At 44.9% G+C, this 19,061-nt stretch overlaps 1 protein-coding gene across 1 annotated transcript; it reads left to right on the plus strand.

The window, feature by feature from the left end:
- The first annotated feature begins 2,462 nt into the window (after nucleotides 1–2,462).
- On the plus strand, nucleotides 2,463–13,875 carry LOC115207620 (RNA-binding protein 38). Its single transcript, XM_029774895.1, has 4 exons — nucleotides 2,463–2,951; nucleotides 5,700–5,838; nucleotides 7,765–7,819; nucleotides 12,197–13,875. Exons 1-4 carry the CDS (start codon nucleotides 2,739–2,741, stop codon nucleotides 12,519–12,521), a joined length of 732 nt encoding a protein of 243 aa, XP_029630755.1. The 5' UTR covers nucleotides 2,463–2,738; the 3' UTR covers nucleotides 12,522–13,875.
- The last annotated feature ends 5,186 nt before the right edge of the window (nucleotides 13,876–19,061 follow it).

Consider the following 19,061-nt stretch of genomic DNA (forward strand, 5'->3'; position numbering starts at 1 on the left):
GTTTAAGGCAATGGAATTGCTGTTGTGATTAATTGTGTAGTTTTGGGTACCGGTAGTTAGGAGTATGGCAAACACCTTATTTATTTTCTAGGAGACAGACTGTGAGTCAGTGAGGGTGGTGAAAGGAAAAGAGCCACAGCAGAAGAAAACTCAGACTGTCTCTGGTATGCAGGCTGCAGTCGAGTGTGTGCAGTCAACTCTTAGGGGCAAGAGAAATGACGAAAGCTACCTTGCACTGTATGAGAAAGCAACAACATTGATTGACTATATTGAATCCATTGAATCCATTGAGACACACTCATGACGATTTGCTGGCAAAGCAGTGGATCACTATAGGGCAGAATGTTTTAAGTGTTGGATGGTGTGGAGGTTCAGTTTGGCGACTGTTTTGACCAGGACAGTCTAAACGTCCTGCAAAAATTGGAAAGAGTGCTTCTCACGGGGGAGTTGGATGAATATCTAGATCAGTACCCTGAGCTGAACATAGATTTTCTTTCAGTGCAGTTGCCTCTCTTTGGCAACATATACCCCTGTAGCAGCAGTGGAGAGGCAGCAGAGGTCCTCAGGAGGCTTCCAGTGGAGGTGCGGGGTTGTTTGACCAAGTTGAGGTGCTGATCAGAATTTTGTTTGTGGTGCCAGTGTCTTCATGTGAGGCTGAGAGGATTTTCAGTGCACTCCGCAGGTTGAAGACTTGGCTACGGGCTAGCATGGACCAAGAGAGACTGAACGGCGTAGTTGTTTGTAATGTACATAAAATCAGTCTGGACAGTCTAAAGAGGGAAAATATCTGCCAGCAATTTGTTGGATCCATTGAAACCCGCAAACATATGTTTGTTTCTTTTGTTCATTTGTTCAGTAGTGTGTATAGCAGTGGTTCTCAACTTTTTTGGGGTACTGGAACCCCTACATATTTTGAGGCAAGGCAGGCAAGGTTTTGAGCGCTCCTCAGGGACCCCCACCCCCTCTATATTATATGTAAAGATACTGGAAACCTTGTGGTACTGAATACGTTCATTACACATTTTTATTTCACGGACCCCTTGCAACTACACCAGGGACCACTAGGTGTCAACGGATCCCTGTTTGCGAACCCCTGCTGAAAAGTATCATATTTGTTCTTTTGTTTAGTCGTTTTCCATTTTTAGTACATGACAGTACACTTACTAATTATTTATTTTATGTTATTTTATTTAAAATTGCTTACTTTGTGTGACATACTTGTCCATAGCTGTTGAAGAGTTGAGACACTGACTGAGCAATAAATACGTATTTTAGAAGGATATTTTGGTTGATTTATTTGGGTTATTCACTGAAGTAGTTATTTCGCTTTTAGAACTGTACTTATTTTGAGCTTTTTGTTATTGTAAAGCTATTGTAACAGACTCAGGCCAGTGGTACATATTTAATGACTATATACATGTATCAGAAAAGTAAAATAATAAGGTCAATTCAATACTGAGAGCAACTTTGTGATGGTTCTCAATGGAGATTATTTTAGATGAGATCGCACCATGCTCATTGTATTTACGAAAACTGCACCCATACACAGTGTACAGTACCATCGCCACCTACTGGCTTTTCTTGGTATTGCTGGTTATAAATAAAAATACCTGCATACATACTGGACTGATAAGGAACACTGCTATAACTATTATTAGAAGTAGTATTATAATGATTTAAACATTTGAACAAGTTGGGACAACCCTTCAGTTAACTACTATCAATTATCCAGTAGTAGTAATTGTGATTCCTCAATATACATGTAACATATTACAACGTAGGCTGTGTGTTACAGCACTACCTTTGGTGTACCCCTCGGGAATTGCTCTTGAGAAAAGTTCATGCAATTGTCCCCTACAAAGTTTATATCAGATTTTCGGCCATGCCTTTATGGAATGACGTGTTTGCAAACCGTTATCTTGCGACCTTAGTGGGGATTGCCCAAACAATGAAGATGTGGTCGCTCTGGAAGTCCTCTGGATAAGAGCGTCTGCTAAAGGAATAAAATGTAAATGTAATGTGGCATTTATGACTATATGAAAAGTATCTAGATTCTAGAATGACACGAGTAACTGTTATACTGTGTGTACATAATACATGCGTTTCAGCAAGCCTATTGTTGAGCATTTAAAATCATTATTACATGCGCCACGTAATTATAGAAAATGTCATCATTGTTTCAAACTGAAGATATCTTACAGACGAGTTAAAGGCCTAGTTGTTTCTTTACTACTACAATGTAACATGTGCGCGAGGCGCGCTTTCTGACTGTACAGTAGTGACTTGTCTTTGTGTAGTAAAGGACAAAAGCAGGTGCAAGAAGAACGCGTGGGGTCGGGGGAATGGGAGGGCTTGACTAGATAAGAAGAAAAAATGTCATCCTGAATCATTGCCTATAGGCCAGAAATATAAAATGGGCGTGATCAGGCTTGGCGAGTATAAAATCTCTCCCGGAAATTTTTCAGTAGCGGCAAGTGAAGCAAACAAGTTAAAGGCGTAGAAGAACAGGGTGTATAATTGAAAGCAATGTACTGAAATACAGCTGTAACAAGAAGTTCAAAGACTGAATAACGGAAGGAGAAACAAGCGAGGACAGACCCCTGTTGCCTATTTGAAGACATCGCTTGAACCGAACAGCTGCGTAGTCATTTAATGCTGGACAAATATCAATAGTTGGTTAACCAACTATCTTCTTACTGTTCACTAGTCTTTAGCCAATTTTTCTTACCGGCTCGCCAATGCTTTTGCATCAGTTCATGAACGGAGGCCTGGAAGTGATGCATTCTACAGCAATTCAAAAAGACACTACTTTTACAAAAATTTTCGTTGGTGGTTTGCCCTACCACACTAACGATGCATCCTTGAGAAAGTATTTTGAGGTCTTCGGCGATATCGACGAGGCGGTGGTGATAACGGACAGACAGACGGGGAAATCCCGAGGATATGGCTTTGTAAGTAACATTCTGACACTTGTCGGTAATGCAATTAGCCTACATCTTGCAGTGGCAGCACGTGTGTCTTACCAATGCATTCATTTGAGAATAATTCTCAATAGGCAGCCCTAGAAATTGAGTTCCCTATAAGATTAATGGTTGGTATAGCCTACTATTTGTTTTCTGTGCTGTTGTCTCTGGGCACATGCACGCCACGTTTCCTCCCACCACCAAGTTATTGTTACATGTAACTGACTTATTTGCCTAGAGGAAAACAAGAATACTTGATGCTGCGCCAAGTGTCTTTTTAATTAGAAATATTCCATCCAGAATAACATTCTGTCGCCAAAGTTGCACTTTGCGTATTGCGGTCATTGAAACGCATGTCAAAATTATTCCTTTCTTATGATGTGCTGCTTAAACACAAATGCAGTAAAAAAAAATTGCCTTGCTGACTGACTATCACAGCGTTAATCAGGATGAGGGATCACATTAGTTGACGGATAAGATGATATCTCCACATGTCTAATGTCCCTCTGCCTACCCCCGAACGAACACACCGTCTCCCCACCAACCCCTCAGCGCTGGCGCATGAACGACCTAGTCTTTATCGCTTATGAGCGCGGCAAGGGCACTCACGGAAGTGCGAGCTGCTGTCCTCGCTGGCTTTATATGGTAATTTTGGCGCGGTAGGGACGCTCCAAGACCCTCCTCCCATTGTAAAGAACCGAAGCACTCAGGCTTTACAAGTGGTGTTTATACAATCATAACTGCTGTGGGAGTCGTTCTTTTGTATCCCAAGATGGACTGCTGTTCACTGCCTAAGTACAGACCCCCCCCCACACACACACACACACACACACACACACACCTCACATCCCCTTGTTGTGGTAGCAACTGTCAGAGATGGAAGTTTGGTGCACTTCCCCCTCCAGTGTGTCAACGTTCCCTATTTTATTTTATTTCACCTTTATTTAACCAGGTAGGCAAGTTGAGAACAAGTTTACAACTGCGACCTGGCCAAGATAAAGCAAAGCAGTTTGACACATACAACAACAGAGTTACACATGGAATAAACAAACATAGTTATTAATAGAGTAGAAAAAGTCTATATACAGTGTGTGCAAATGAGGTAGGATAAGGGAGGTAAGGCAATAAATAGGCCATGGGGGCGAAGTAATTACAATATACCAATTAAACACTGGAGTGATAGATGTGAAGATGAATGTGCAAGTAGAGATACTGGGGTGCAAAGGAGCAAGATAAATAAATACAGTATGGGGATGAGGTAGTTGGATGGGCTATTTACAGATGGGCTATGTACAGGTGGTGCAGTGATCTGTGAGCTGCTCTGAGAGCTGGTGCTTAAAGCTAGTGAGGGAGATATGAGTCTCCAGCTTCAATCACCACAGAGGGGTTTTATCGCCATAGATGGTTCAAGTAACTTTTTAAAAATAAATCTTCAGCTCATGAAATTCAGATTGTCTGCCAGGTTTCTTAACGACCCTCTGGTAATCAGCCATTGCAAGCAGGAAAGATTAACAAAGTATGTATGATGCAGAAAAAAAGAAACCCACCTTCTCATAGTTACAATGAACAGGAACAGCAGAAGAAATGCAAATATTTGCCACAAACGTGGAGCGGTGAATCAGCATTTAACAGGCCAAAGATGGAATGGAAAACTGGTGTCTCCAAAGAGGCTGTGTTTACTCCACATCCAGTTTAAAACGGTAAGACAATGGTACTCTGTTTACACACCAGCGGTGACCAAAAAAACAGTGGGGCTCAGTCATAAACGGTTACTGCTGCTGAGCGTGTCTGGTGTTTCAGGTCTGACTGGCTCAGCCATATGAGGGTGTTCCAGGTTGGGAAAGAGGTGTTTGCCACCTTGCATGCAGCAGAGGGCAAAAAAACGCCCAGCCGCGTATTCCCAACAGGGCTAACTCGATAATCCTGTTGCTCACTGCTTCAGTAGCAGGAGGAGAAAAATGGCTCCAAAGCCAGGCTTACCTTTAAACACACTCCAGAGGTGGATTAGTAGACCCCCTTCAATAGAGTTCCAGTGTCAACACAGCCTCAATGCTCATGTGTGTTCACAACGCATGGCCTGGAGTGGGCTTAGAATGTCTTCTCTAGTCTAAAGAGGTACGCTTCCCTCAACAGGCTAGAATAGATCTATAACTCGGATAAAACCCCAATATGTAGTCATCTGAGATCTTGAATTGGCAGAAGACCAAAACAATCAAAGCAGACTGATGCTGTCTAATGCCTTCAAAGGAGAGGGAGGGAGGGAGCGGTAGATTCTAACAATCTCCTTATTCTCTATTGCCTAATTGGATAAGCCCTTGTTATTCATTACTGATTCATATTTCAGCAGACTTCTCTGACTGAGCTGCTGACCAAGTGTTCTGGGTCTTTTCTAAGTGATAATCACTGTGCTTTGTGTGCAGTTTCCTCCTCTGTTCAGAAAGGGGAATTTAAGTGGTGGAAGGTGGACAGGGAGATTTCTGTGATGGCAGACCAGTAGGGGTTGTTCTGCTTGTTGGGTTAGGGTAGCCCTAACCTTGAAATACTTTTTCATAGCTTGGATTGTGTGTGTGTGTATATATATATGTGTGTGTGTGTGTGTGTGTGTGTGTGTGTGTGTGTGTGTGTGTGTGTGTGTGTGTGTGTGTATGTATGTATGTATGTATGTATGTATGTATGTATGTGTATATATATATATTAGTATTGCTAATATTATCAACTTCTGTGATTACGTGTCAGGTGACAATGCTAGATCAGGGAGCAGCAGAGAGGGCCTGTAAAGACCCCAACCCCATCATCGACGGGCGCAAGGCCAACGTAAACCTGGCTTACATAGGCGCCAAGCCCCGCGGTATGCAGATAGGTGAGCCGACCAGGGGTGAGTACAACCACCGGATGCACCAACACTACACGTGTCACACCATATTGGCATGTTTTAGACAAATGTTTGCTGGTAAATGGTCATTCAGAAATCCCATATGTTACTCATGCCACATCGTACAGAAATGTACAAACATTTAAATGAATCTGGATTAACTTTCTTGCTCTATATACAGTTTAACTCTGAAGTTTACATACACCTTAGCCAAATACATTTAAACTCAGTTTTCACAATTCCTGACATTTAATCCTAGTAAAAATTGTCTTTTAGGTCAGTTAGGATAACCACTTTATTTTAAGAATGTGAAATGTCTGAATAATAGTAGGGGGATTTATTTCAGCTTTTATATCTTTCATCGTATCCCCAGTGGGTCAGAAGTTTACATACACTCAATTAGTATTTGGTAGCATTGCCTTTAAATTGTTTAACCTGGGTCAAACGTTTCGGGTAGCTTTCCACAAGCTTCCCACGATAAGTTGGGTGAATTTCGGCTCATTCCTCCTGACAGAGCTGGTGTAACTGAGTCAGGTTTGTAGGCCTCCTTGCTTGCACACGCTCACAAATGTTATATGGGATTGAGGTCAGGGCTTTGTAATGGCCACTCCAATACCTTGACTTTGTTGTCCTTAAGCCATTTTGCCACAACTTTGGAAGTTTGCTTGGGGTCATTGTCCCTTTAGAAGACCCATTTGCGACCAAGCTTTAACTTCCTGACTGTCTTGAGATGTTGCTTCAATATATCCACGTAATTTTCCTCTTCATGATGCCATCTATATTGTGAAGTGCACCAGTCCCTCCTGCAGCAAGCACCCCCACAACATGATGCTGCCACCCCCGTGCTTCACGGTTGGGATGGTGTTCTTCGGCTTGCAAGCATCCCCCTTTTTCCTCCAAACATAACGATGGTCATTATGGCCAAACAGTTCTATTTTTGTTTCATCAGACCAGAGGACATTTCTCCAAAGTTCGATCTTTGTCCCCATAAAAAAGCCAAACCGTAGTCTGGCTTTTTTTATGGTGGTTTTGGAGCAGTGGCTTCTTCTTTGCTGAACGGCCTTTCCGGTTATGTCGATAAAGGACTTTTGTACCTGTTTCCCTGTTTCCTCCAGCATCTTCACAAGGTCCTTTGCTGTTGTTCTGGGATTGATTTGCACTTTTCACACCAAAGTACGTTCATCTCTGAGACACAGCGCGTCTCCTTCCTGAGCGGTATGACGGCTGCGTGGTCCCATGTTACTTGCTTACTATTGTTTGTACAGATGAACGTGGTACCTTCAGGCGTTTGGAAATTGCTCCCAAGGATGAACCAGACTTGTGGAGGACTACAAATGTTGTTTTTTTTCTGAGGTGTTTGCTGATTTCTTTTGATTTTCCCATGATGTCAAGCAAAGAGGCACTGAGTTTGAAGGTAGGCATTGAAATACATCCACAGGTACACCTCCAATTGACTCAAATTATGTCAATTAGCCTATCAGAAGCTTCTAAAGCCATGACATAATTTTCAGGAATTTTCCAAGCTGTTTAAAGGCACAGTCAACTTAGTGTATGTAAACTTCTGACCCGCTGGAATTGTGATACAGCGAATTATAAGTGCAATAATCTGTCTGTGAACAATTGTTAGAAAAATTACGTGTCATGCACAATGTAGATGTCCTAACTGAGTTGTCAAACTATAGTTTGTTAACAGGAAATTTGTTGAGTGGTTAAAAACGAGTTTTAATGACTCCAACCTAAGTGTAAGTAAACTTCTGACTTCAACTGTATATATTAGGGGACTGGGTAATTGTGAAAGACACCTGTGTAATTTGCCATCTCTGCACGTGTTCTATATCATTAGTATTTTGCCTGAGTTACACACTACTCTAGTCTCGCTGCCTCCTATGCATTGCAAATGTCTGACGGGTCGTTTTCTCGGTCTTCCAGGCATATCCATTGGAGTGCAGCCTATTCACCCAGCGCTCATCCAGAGGCAGTATGGGTGAGTGAGTGGGCACTTTCTTTGTGCCCTCTATACCACAGTAATGCATCTTCTGAATTACACATATACTTCTGCCAAATAATGGTCTCTTGTTTAATGTGCATGTCAGTTTTCTCTGACATGCACATCTATGTGAGCGTTCTACAGATGTTGGACAATTTCACTTTTTTGTTCTCAAATGGTTGTAGCATGGTACATTCCATGGACATATGTTACACTTAACCCCCTCTTTAGACCCTTCGGTTTCTACCTGGTTGAGTGGGCTCTCTCACTGAGCAAAGCACCAGGGCAGTGTCTGTCTGTGTTGTAGAAACAGCCTTGAGGGAGGCCAGCCTGTGACGGCCATGTCACTGAAATGGGTTAGACACCACTGCCCCCCACCCCTCCCTCAAGTCCTAGCTTTGATTTAATTACTGTAAGCCAGAGGTCCAAGCCCTTACATGCATGTAATAATATAAGATCATGTCCATGGACTTTGGGTCCTTAGAATCCCCCCTCTGTTCATGTGCTTGTTGCTTAGTAACGGGCAGGGCAGAGGACCCCCTTCCCCCCCCCGCCGGGGAGCGTGCTCTGTGGGCATGTCTAACAGGTGTTGGCTCTTATTACAGCCTTTTACACCCCCCTAATCCCCTGTGATTGACTGCAGCCCCAGCGAGTAGGAGAGATCAGAGATCTATATGGGCTGGTGACAGACACAAGCTGCTCCAAGATGGAGAGCACACGCTTGTTCTTTCAGCTTTCCGCTCACACCCTTAAACCGCATGTGGTGGAATGGTTGGGAGTGGTTGAGCATTTGTGTAGGCCAGACTGGACTGTAGCATAGTGCTCCTCTTCCTCTGCTTGTCAGCAGATTGACTGGGGAGCTGTTAGGGTTGGGGCTCGCACACATCACACTGAATGTGAATGTTTGTCTGAGCGTTCAGCGCGCTGCGTTTTAGGGACCACCCGCTGTAGATGTCTGACTGTTACATGTAAAATTGGTGCACCCTCGGTTTGCAAATTACGTTCAGAGGTACTAAGTACAGCAAACGCTGTTGGTGTCTGAGCCCCTTACCGAGGCCAGGGACTACTTCTCTCCTTCACTTTCCCGTAGTCTACTTGTCTTCCCCTCTCACTCTTGCCTGTGGAGGAAAAGGAAACAGGGCTTTGTTTGAACACCGTTTCTGCTGGGTGTCTGAAGGACACTGAATTGACACCCCTGTGAGACTGGGGGAGGGAATAGGGTCTGTAGATTGGAGTGAGGGGTTTGGGGAAGGCAATGTTCCCTCAAACATTATTTAACGGCACTGAGCAAATTTCAGGTCTGCTGAGCGCAAACTTCACGGTTGTAAAAATTCTGTGCAACTTCCAGCTCGCGTTTACTGTGAACACTGAGGCTGTACCTGCTTCAAGTTAGTTTCAGACAGTGGTCAAGTAGGCTACTGTGGCTAGTTGATCATAATGTAGGCCTATCAGAGTACCATTATTATTATTATTATTATTATTATTATTATTATTATTATTTTTTCAACTATGGGGAAAATGCATCCCATTAAAATTTAACATGCCTACAACAAAATCTCTTGCATAGTTTGTTTTGTTTCAGTATGTTGCTAATATTGTGTTTATTCGATCACAATTCTCACCGTAAAAGGAAACGGTGATAGTGCTAACTAAGGGGGAAAACTCTGAACTTCATTCAACTTTCTAATCTCGTGATTCTCTGCGCACGCTGATATTTCTTCTGCTCAGCAGTCCCAGGGAAGGGGGGAGGATGGCTTTCTCTGAAGAGGCATTGTGCTTAATGAAGCTGTGCTTTCACCAGGCGCCAAACCTCCTGCAGCGTTCGCACGTTTTTTTTCCCTTAAAATATTCATGATCGCTTTTCTATATTATATTGTACTTCCAGGTCAGAATTTGGGATGCCATAAGGACATTTTGTGGAATTTCTTTTACTGTAGCCTTTTGTTCTGGTATGTGGCGCGAATACAAGTAGAAAAATAGCCTCTGCATATGTAGGTAGGAACTACTTATTGGCAGTGGATTTATTTGCCATGAAAGGCAGCTTGACCCGTTTTATCCAGTCGTTTAACCACAAACGTATAGCTACATTTAGCTTGACTTGATGAAGACCTTCGATTTGTTCACCATGACTAAAATGTGAAGCTAGAGGGAGGAAGTCTGTCTGCTTGGGGCGTCAGTCCCTCTGCTCTACCAGCCCTACCATCCGCGGAGTGGTACGTGTCACACCCGCTGGCCGTCATCCAAAAAAACAGCTGACCTCTGTCCCCCAGACCCCCACAGGCCCTGTGACATCAGAGTTAGGTTAGAGCTCACTGCTCTGTTCTGCTTCCCTGTTTCTTCTCCTCTTCTCTCCCTTTTCTATCTGCTGCGCTTATCCTCTTTTAGTCATTTTTATTAACTTTTCTATCAAGATGATTGCAGCGTTGACCCATATTTTGTTTTACTTCCTTCTAATGTGCCTCAAAGTTCAACCGGAGGTCAGAGCTAGAGTCCTGTGGCCACACTATTACAAGGCCACAGAAAGGCTCATCTATGTGAATGTGCGTATGCCTCAGTCTAGCATGGTCATCCGTCTGGGGTGGTTGTCTGAATGGTTCTTTGTGAGTAACTGACCGTTAGAGGGGTAGACAGTGCATATCCGCCTGCTCTGCTCCCTCTGCCACGGGCTCCTGATTCCGATTACCTTCATCTATAGCAATCATGTACTTATTGTATACCACTCAGCAGGCTACAGTGTCCTAACTATTCAATGCCTACCTACACAAATAAATACGTGCTATGTGAGTGGACCCAGGCAACAGACTGCTGTATCCTATCAGCATAATGTCTTTAGACGGTGCGAAAAAGCTTAGCCACTAGCTTCACTCTCACCATATGATGGAGCCATCTCGTGCTGTGTCGCCAATATAGTATTAATGAGGAATCTGATAATAAATGCATGTTATTGTTAACCCCCACTATCCTCCCCAACCCCCTCATGGTTGCTCTGTACTCCCAGCTGAACAGTGTGCCGGAGGGGGGAGTGAAGATACCCGAGGTGCAGGCTTCGTGCTGCCTTGTTTGGAGGCTCCCAGGAGGAGGGTAGCAGGCAGCTGTGACTGATCCCGCCCCTCTCTAAGGTGCCAGCAATGGCTTGGAGTGCCAGGTTATGCTGATTAGTGCCTCTCTTTCCTATTATGGCATGGTTTGGGGTTTGCAGTGGTGACTTCTGTTGCTGTTTAACGTTCCAGTGTGGGGCTGACGGTTTTGGGGGTGTGGTGTGTGTTAGGCAGGTTGCAATTGGATTTTGTGCGTCGGTCCTGTCACCCCTTACCCCTGCACTCTCCCTTTTTGCTGTGTTTGAGTTGACACCGCTCAATAGTCTTCCATCGCTTTATTCCCTTGTCTTCTGTCATGGCCATTGATCTGAATGGAAACTGGTAAACACAACATGGTGGTAACCCATCTGGTCCTTTCACCCATCAGTGGCTGTGAAGTTGGAGACAAGGAAAGGAAGCCATCAGAGTATTGAAACCCAGCTGAGAAGTGTTGATTTGTCTGCTATGACTTCACTGTCTTGATGTTCTTTCACCGAACATACTGCCTTTTCCTACCAGACGCTCCATATGAGACGGGTGACAAAGTTCCTCTCGCTCTCCTGAGCTCTGTTTTTGGTTAATGTGTGCTGTTTGCAGTGAGTGGAGTTTGTTTGTTCCCCTCCAGCTGCAGTATTAAGGGTGGGGGGGTCTCTAAACGGCACCCATTTTGCAGGGGGGAGGGGTCCCTAGCTCTTCCTCTGCCATCAGACTGGGGGAGAATGAGCTGTCCCCATACTCCATAACACTAATCACTAGTACGAGAGGGTTTTGAGCACAGCACATCAGACCCAACTGGCTAGCAACCTGCCTTGATAAGCCCTCTACCACTGATATCCAATGTAACTTCCGCACAAAACAGGAACCACAACTCTGCTACTGTCATCACACTTCCTGTGTGTGTACTCAGCGAGTGAAGAGGAGCAGCTGTTAAAACACTCTGTCTGAGCTTAAAAACCTGCTAGTAACGGCTGTCTCTCGCCCACCACCACACACACCCCCCCCCTTTCTCTCTGGGGGCCCTACCTAACAGGTTCTGTAGGTTTTCAACTGATGAGAGATGTTGATCTCTTCTCCCTACCTCGCGCTTTGTCACGTTTAGTGGGTGGTGTGACATCTGGCTAGTTTCTTGCCCACCACCACTACTGTGGATACACGACACAAACACAGCACAACTCTAATGCATATTCAAGACCTGCTAACCCTACTGGAGAATGTAAATGACAGAACCCAGTCCTTGGCTCTCTTTGCTCCTGTTCATTGTATCCAGTATGTAACTTGTGTCCTGTTTGTTCTCTAGGTTGACCCAGCAGTATGTGTACCCCCAGGCCTACCTTCAGCCCAGCCTGGTGCTCCCTTCTCAGGTGTCCTCCTCCGTCAGCTCCCCCTACCTGGACTACAGTGCTGCTTACACCCAGTACGCCCAGGCCGCCTTCGAGCATTACCCCTACGCCGCTTCCCCAGGGTTCCTGGGCTACGGCTACGCCCCCAGCCCTGCCACCGCCCACTCCCAGGCCTCCGCCCCAGCCACTGTTCACCAGACCCTCCCCACAGGGGCCGGCCCAGCACCCGCCTTCCTGCAGTACGCCCCCCAGCAGCATGTTCAGCCAGACCGCATGCAGTGAGGAGAGGCAGGATGCAAGGAGTCCTATAGGCCTGGGGTGTCACCCTGGACTGCCCATGCCACAGCCAGGGCTTTCAGGGAATGGGCTGAGGGACTATTGCACGGTACCATCAGGATGAGCCCCCTCATGGGTCTTGGGGAGGGTTTTGATGACCGGGTGGAAGGCTAGAATTAAGCGTGTGGTCACTGAGGGCTTCCAGATGCAGGCACTTGATTTTTTTAAATTATTATTACGGTCTATCTTTATTGTATCAGTGTTGTTAGTATCCTCTTATCAATGTAATTATATTTTGTTTCAATCAACAACAAAAACCACGCTACATACTTGTATTTGAAGAGAGCGAGGGGGGGGGGTGCTTACCTGGACATTGACCCCTCACCCCCCTCGTCTTTGCCAGGGCATGGGTTAAGTGAAGGCACTGCTGCTTGGATACATAGTGGTTGGGCATTGGGTGAGAGGCACAGTGCCAACTGTTTCCATCCACACCAGAGGCGAGGACTCAGCCGTCTGATACTGGTCCTACACCATGGGTGGTCATGGTTCTCTCTGGGCCTTTCAGAGTTCATCAAGGACTAAATGGAGAGCAGAGATTCTGGGATCCCCCCCCCCCCCCTCTCCGAGACTGTGAAATCGTTAGGTCAGGACTACATTTCTTTTTTATTAAAGAGGCCTTAACTCCTGTTTTTACAAACACTTCCTTTTAACCCCTTAACTCCGATCTAACTGGGAGAGTCCTCACTAATTTTCACATGGCCCGGGCTCTTCATATTTATACCAGACACTCTTGTAGTCTATTGGCTCACTTTACCTTGATTATTGGAGACAGAAGTAGATAATCATATGCAGTAAGTGGGAGGGGTCAAAGAGCATTGGGCGTTGACGGGCCAGTTAGCTGACACCGATAACCACTACCTGTTTATTTTGTCCAACTGTTAACCTAAGATTGTCAAATGTTGATCTCTCAAAGGACATTCATGTACAGTATTTTTAAATGTTTCCATTATCAAGTACATTTATTATACTATATTTATGTTTAGGTATTTATAGGAAATTCTAAGTTAATTGTTTTTTTGTAACTTGGTCTAAATAGTTGCAGCACTGAAGTCCTATAACTTGGTAAGTGTATGTGCAAATCCACAAATGTGTCTTTATTCATTTGATGGACATTTTTGTTTTCCATTTTTCCTGGGAACCCATCGGGTTTTCCTGTATGCAACAACTCTAGATGCTTTAGTTTCTCCGGCTGCTGGCTGGGATCAGACTCTTACTTTCAGAAAAATGTCATTTCCAGGCCCTTCAAAGAAGCCATACCAAAAAATCTTGAAAAATAAAGAATTTGTATTTATAAAAAAAAGTCTTGACTCATTTCCTGATCTACTGAGATTTACTTGCAACATTTTCAAACTTGATACCTTCATGAAGAGCAGAACATTTACAAATACTTATTTGTAAATGCCATATTCCATAGATGTATAAAGGAATGGGGTTCTTAATCTCTAGGGTCAACTCCTTTAGTCACTTCTAATGTGTACTAAGAGCTTCAAGCTAGCTCCTGTTGGGGTGAGTGGGTTCAGTATCTGTGTGATGTGGTTGTTATCCCAGTTCTGTGCTGTCTGCTTTGGTGGGGGTCAGGAGCAGGAGGCACATGCTTTATCAGCCCACAACACTACAACCTGCCAGGGGCACGGGGTGTTCCCAGACCCAACACAAGCACTGTTGCTGGGGAGATGAGAAACTTGGAAATGTAGAACCAGAAGGGGAGGAGTTTGGTATGTGGTTAAAAGCACTTTTGTTAGTTGTCAAATATAAAAGGTTTGGTTTCTGCATATTGTGAGGCCTTAACACGGTGTTTTATTGTACCCGCAGACCATGTAAAGTAAAAGGTTGTGAAGCAGCACCGGCATGGCTTATGAAGGTATATCTGAGGGAGGACCATGTGTATATTTAAAGCGCGCAGAGGGATACCAGATGGCTTTCTTGCAGTATGCTGGACACTTTAACAGTACTGGTTCATACATATTTAAATAAGCAATGTGCTGTAATGGAATAGGTGTCTCAGGGGTTACAGTTACATTGTTGAATCATTTCCTAGGTGTTTATGGCCAGTGTGTGGTCTGAGGTGACATTACTGTGTTGGAGAGCACTGAGTTAGTGCTGTGGATGTCTCATTGTTTTCCCTGCTCTCCCTATCTCTCCTCCCAATTGTCTGGCTCCCTCACTCTATCCTCAGTTTCTTATTGTCACTCTCCATTTTCATTCTCAGCCTTAACTCTCATCTCTCTCTCTCCCTCCCTCCTATTGCCTCTGTTTTTCCTCATCACACTGTGGTTCTTATCTTATTCTCCCTCTCATTCTTACCCTTTCTCTTTCACCTTACTGTCTCTCACTGAATCATAAGGGGAGAACAGAGCCGAGTGTCAGGTTGATGAACGAGGTCATACAGGCCCAGAGGAGCATGTTTTGCTGAGTCACCATCAGGCCTCACATACACACACATTCTACAGTGCAGGCTGCTCTGCACTCTCAAATCTAACTCCACACGCTCTACTCTGAGTCGTGCTCCCCTCTGACGTCAAGGGATTCCTCAGAACTGTCATAACTCAGTCCTGTCTTATCAGCCCCCAGCTACACTTTCATCAAACCTCCGAATTAAAGGACTTTTTCCACTTGGCTCAGTTGCCCCCTCACTTCACCCCTCTTGGTTTCACTATGTGTTGATCTTTCATGTTGAGGTGAATTTCCACAACATCCCTCAAGACACCTTTTACAACTCTGATGCCTCTTGCAATTTTTTTTGAGGGTAGAGGGGTAAACTGAAAACTAGCTGCTATTGCCGGAAGTTTGGTCTAACTAATTCACGGCGAAAACGTCATCCCACCAAAACAGGCTGTATTTTCAGTCGGCCTTTTCAAACAGCTCTTATACTCGAAGAGCATTATAATGTTCACAATTTCACAGTATTATTCCAACCTCATAGTGTGAAAATATATATAAAACACAGGAAAATCAAGTTTTTGACTGGGCTTTTAAGAGTAAGAGATGTACACTGAGTGTACAAAACATTAAGAACACCTTCCTAATATTGAGTTGCACACCACCCCCCTTGCTTTTGCCCTCAGAACAGTCTTCATTAGTCTGGGAATTAACTCTACAAGATGTCGAAAGCGTTCCACAGGGTTGCTGGCTCTTGACTCCAGTGCTTCCCACAGTTGTGTCAAGTTGGCTGGATGTTCTTTGGGTGGTGGACCATTTTTGATACACAAAATAAACTTGTCTCCTCCTCTTCATCTACACTGGTTGAAGTGGATTTAACAAGTGACATCTATAAGGGATCATATCATAGCTTTCACCTGGATTCACCTGGTCAGTCTATGTCATGGAAAGAACAGGTGTTCATAATGTTTATATACTCAGTGTACAGTATTCTGTTAAATACATTTTTACTGTCTTCATGATGGAACAGTATGGATTGAAGGAAACTCCTTTGCAAAACACCAACAGGAAAATGTGGACATTCTGTTATATCCTATTGCGTACCATTACTGGAATGTTGTGCAATGTTGCAATATTAAAATGACCCATCTACTCCAACTCTGTATTCTGTTTCTTCTGTAAACACACACCTCCCCCAAACAAAAATTCAGCTTCTCTGTCCATCTCTCCACCCAGCTGTATCTGTGGTCCTGTGTGACAGTCTGAAGAGGTCCTGCTGGGGCCTGGGTAATATCAGCAGCCATTTCAGATAGGGTCAGCTCTATATTTACCCACCCTCTCAGAGGGAGCTGAGTATCCAGCTCTGACCTGTATCATTTTCCCGTTCCAGCCCAGAGAGATTACATGGACATGTCTGGAGTGGGGAAGAGTGTTGGGGATAGGTATGTGGAACATATACGGATGGGGCAGAGGGCTGATATGTGGTACGGTATTGGGAACAGGGGATAGGGATGGGGGCATAGAGGGAGAGAGTAGCCAGGCAGGGGGTTGTTGGGAAGGCAGAGAGGTTTGATGTCCCTGTGAGCAGCCTGCTTTCATGGACATAATCTAGAAAGGAGAGGATAGGTTGCTATGGAGAGGGGGCTGCAGAGCGTTAAGTGGGAAGGTGGCGGGTTATTGCGTGTTCCCAAAAAACAGGCTTGCTCCCTATCAGTTGGTCTAATGGACCTCTGTGTGATTCTCACACTCATAGCCACTGAAAGGCATGGGTGGGTGGTGATAATGAAGACAGCTACTATTCAGAGTATCTATAACAGACTGATACTGTCAGTCATGTGCATTAAAGGCTGATAAACTAAATGGTGGTGGATGTTGGTTAATTGGTATGTGTGTGTTTGTGTGTTTGCAGGGTGTTTGCTAGGTCATGCGTGTTTTATTCTAGATCCATGATGCACTGGGACATATTCATTATCTTGGTGCTAATTACAGACTGTTGCTTGCACGGATTGTGCCCTGGGAGTGTGAATATGTACGAATTTACAGGAAGTGTGAGCGAGAGCAATGAAATATATTTCTGTGTGTGTGTGATAGAGAGCGAGAGAGAGAGAGGTAGTGTGTGTGTGTGCTCTCCATCACCCTTGTGGTGGAGTCTGTGTTTTACTCTCTCTCTCCCTTCAGGTCCTCCATGTCTTCAGGCCTGTAATTTGATCTGAGTTTGTCTCACTCAGTTAGAGCTTGGGGATGGCAGGCAGGATCAGTGTGTAATCATTGTCTCAGTCTCCAGAAGACAGACAGACAGGCCAGGCCTGGCGAAGAATGCAAAACCCTCTTATCTCCATATCTTTCCCCTGTCCACTACTCTGTTTACACCACGCCAGTCTATATGCACTGTTCACCTGCCCTAAATGGTTCACACTCACTCACTTCTCAGCTATACATGCTCTCACTCTTCAGCAATGCACACAAACACTTTCTCAGTAGAATGGACTGAGCACACACACTTTCCCCAGCGATGTGTGGTTGGGGCCAGCCTGCTAACATACAGGACATGGACCTTAGACTCCTCTTGGTGAGATCACATAGCGACAAGGTGAGGGGAGATGAGAGGTGAAAGGTTAGCGTGAGGAGGGATGAGAAGAGAAGGGTGAGGTGGGGTGTGTGGTTGTGTGAACATTTATGATAGGTTTGAGTTGGGGGGGAGGAAGGGTTAGGGTGAGTAGGGGGGAGTGAGGAAGGGTTAGGGTGAGTAGGGCTGAGCGTAAAGAGTGAGGGGGGAGGCTTGAAGGTTAGGGTGAGTAGGGGTGAGAGTAGAGAGTGAGGGGGGATGCACTGATACTGTTAGTTTCGCTTTTAACAAACTGGAAAAAGGGGATACCTAGTCAGTTAAACAACAAAATGCATTCAACTGAAATGTGTCTTCCGCATTTAACACAACCCCTCTGAATCAGAGAACACGTGTCTCTCTGCTTCTTCCTAACCCCCGTTCCCCACCCCAAACATGACACTCTACTGCTAAAGATCAAACCATACCGTGCCACACACTCACAATGTGAGAGGGCGCTCGCATGTTCTCTCCACAAGGGGGTTTCCTTGATTTTAAGCTAGATTTCCTTATCTCTAGTCAGCATGCATACACCCAGGGCTGGGCCCCTGCCCTAACCCGCAGCAGCGCCCCAGAGAGAGCTACTGTTTGGGGGGAGAGGAGAAGAGAGGAGAGGCTCTGTGGCTGGACTTACAGAGACAGAGAGGCCTGAAAGCCTGATGCCTTCTGACAGCTGAGCTTCCTCATTCAGTGTGTCATTCACAGCCGCAAACAGGGATGTGTGCCCACACGCACACACACTCGACACATAAACTCACAAGCATAAATGTACTCATACAGGCAGACACCCCAACACATCCACAAACACACATAAAAAGAAAATGCGCATACACTCAGACATATACACACTTGCTCTTACACACACTTTGACATTGACTCTGACTGGCTGTGCTGTGGAGTTGTTAGTGTGGAAGGGAATGGCTGTTTATGTAACGGTGAGTCTCTGTTATCTGTTCTGCTCTGCATGGATGTTATTCAGCCTCCCAGGGCCGGCCTTTGAAGCATTCTAACTGATCTTGTTTCAGACGGCCAGTACAATATCAGCATGAGGTGTGTGTGTGTGTGTGTGTGTGGGTGTGGGTGTGGGTGGGTGTGTGTGTGTGTGTGTGTGTGTGTGTGTGTGTGTGTGTGGGTGTGGGTGGGTGGGTGGGTGTGGGTGTGGGTGGGTGGGTGTGTGTGTGTGTGTGGGTGTGGGTGTGGGTGTGGGTGGGTGGGTGGGTGGGTGGGTCGGTGGGTCGGTGGGTGGGTTGGTGTGTGTGTGCATATGTGTACATGTGAATGCGTGCATGTTTGTGTATGCGGACGTGTTCCACTGGGCACAGACATCAGTTCAACGTCTAGTTTTGATTTACATTTGTTTGAGTTGTCAACTAACACAAATTCAACGTGAAATCAACAAAAATTGTCACAATATCATTGGATTTAGGTTAAAAGTTGGGTAATAAAAAAGATGAAATTCCTTTACGTTGATGACTTTTTTCAAATCCAATCAGTTTTCCAAGTTG

Source organism: Salmo trutta, chromosome 14, assembly GCF_901001165.1.
Source record: "Salmo trutta chromosome 14, fSalTru1.1, whole genome shotgun sequence".
In the NCBI taxonomy this organism is placed as follows: Eukaryota; Metazoa; Chordata; class Actinopteri; order Salmoniformes; family Salmonidae; genus Salmo; species Salmo trutta.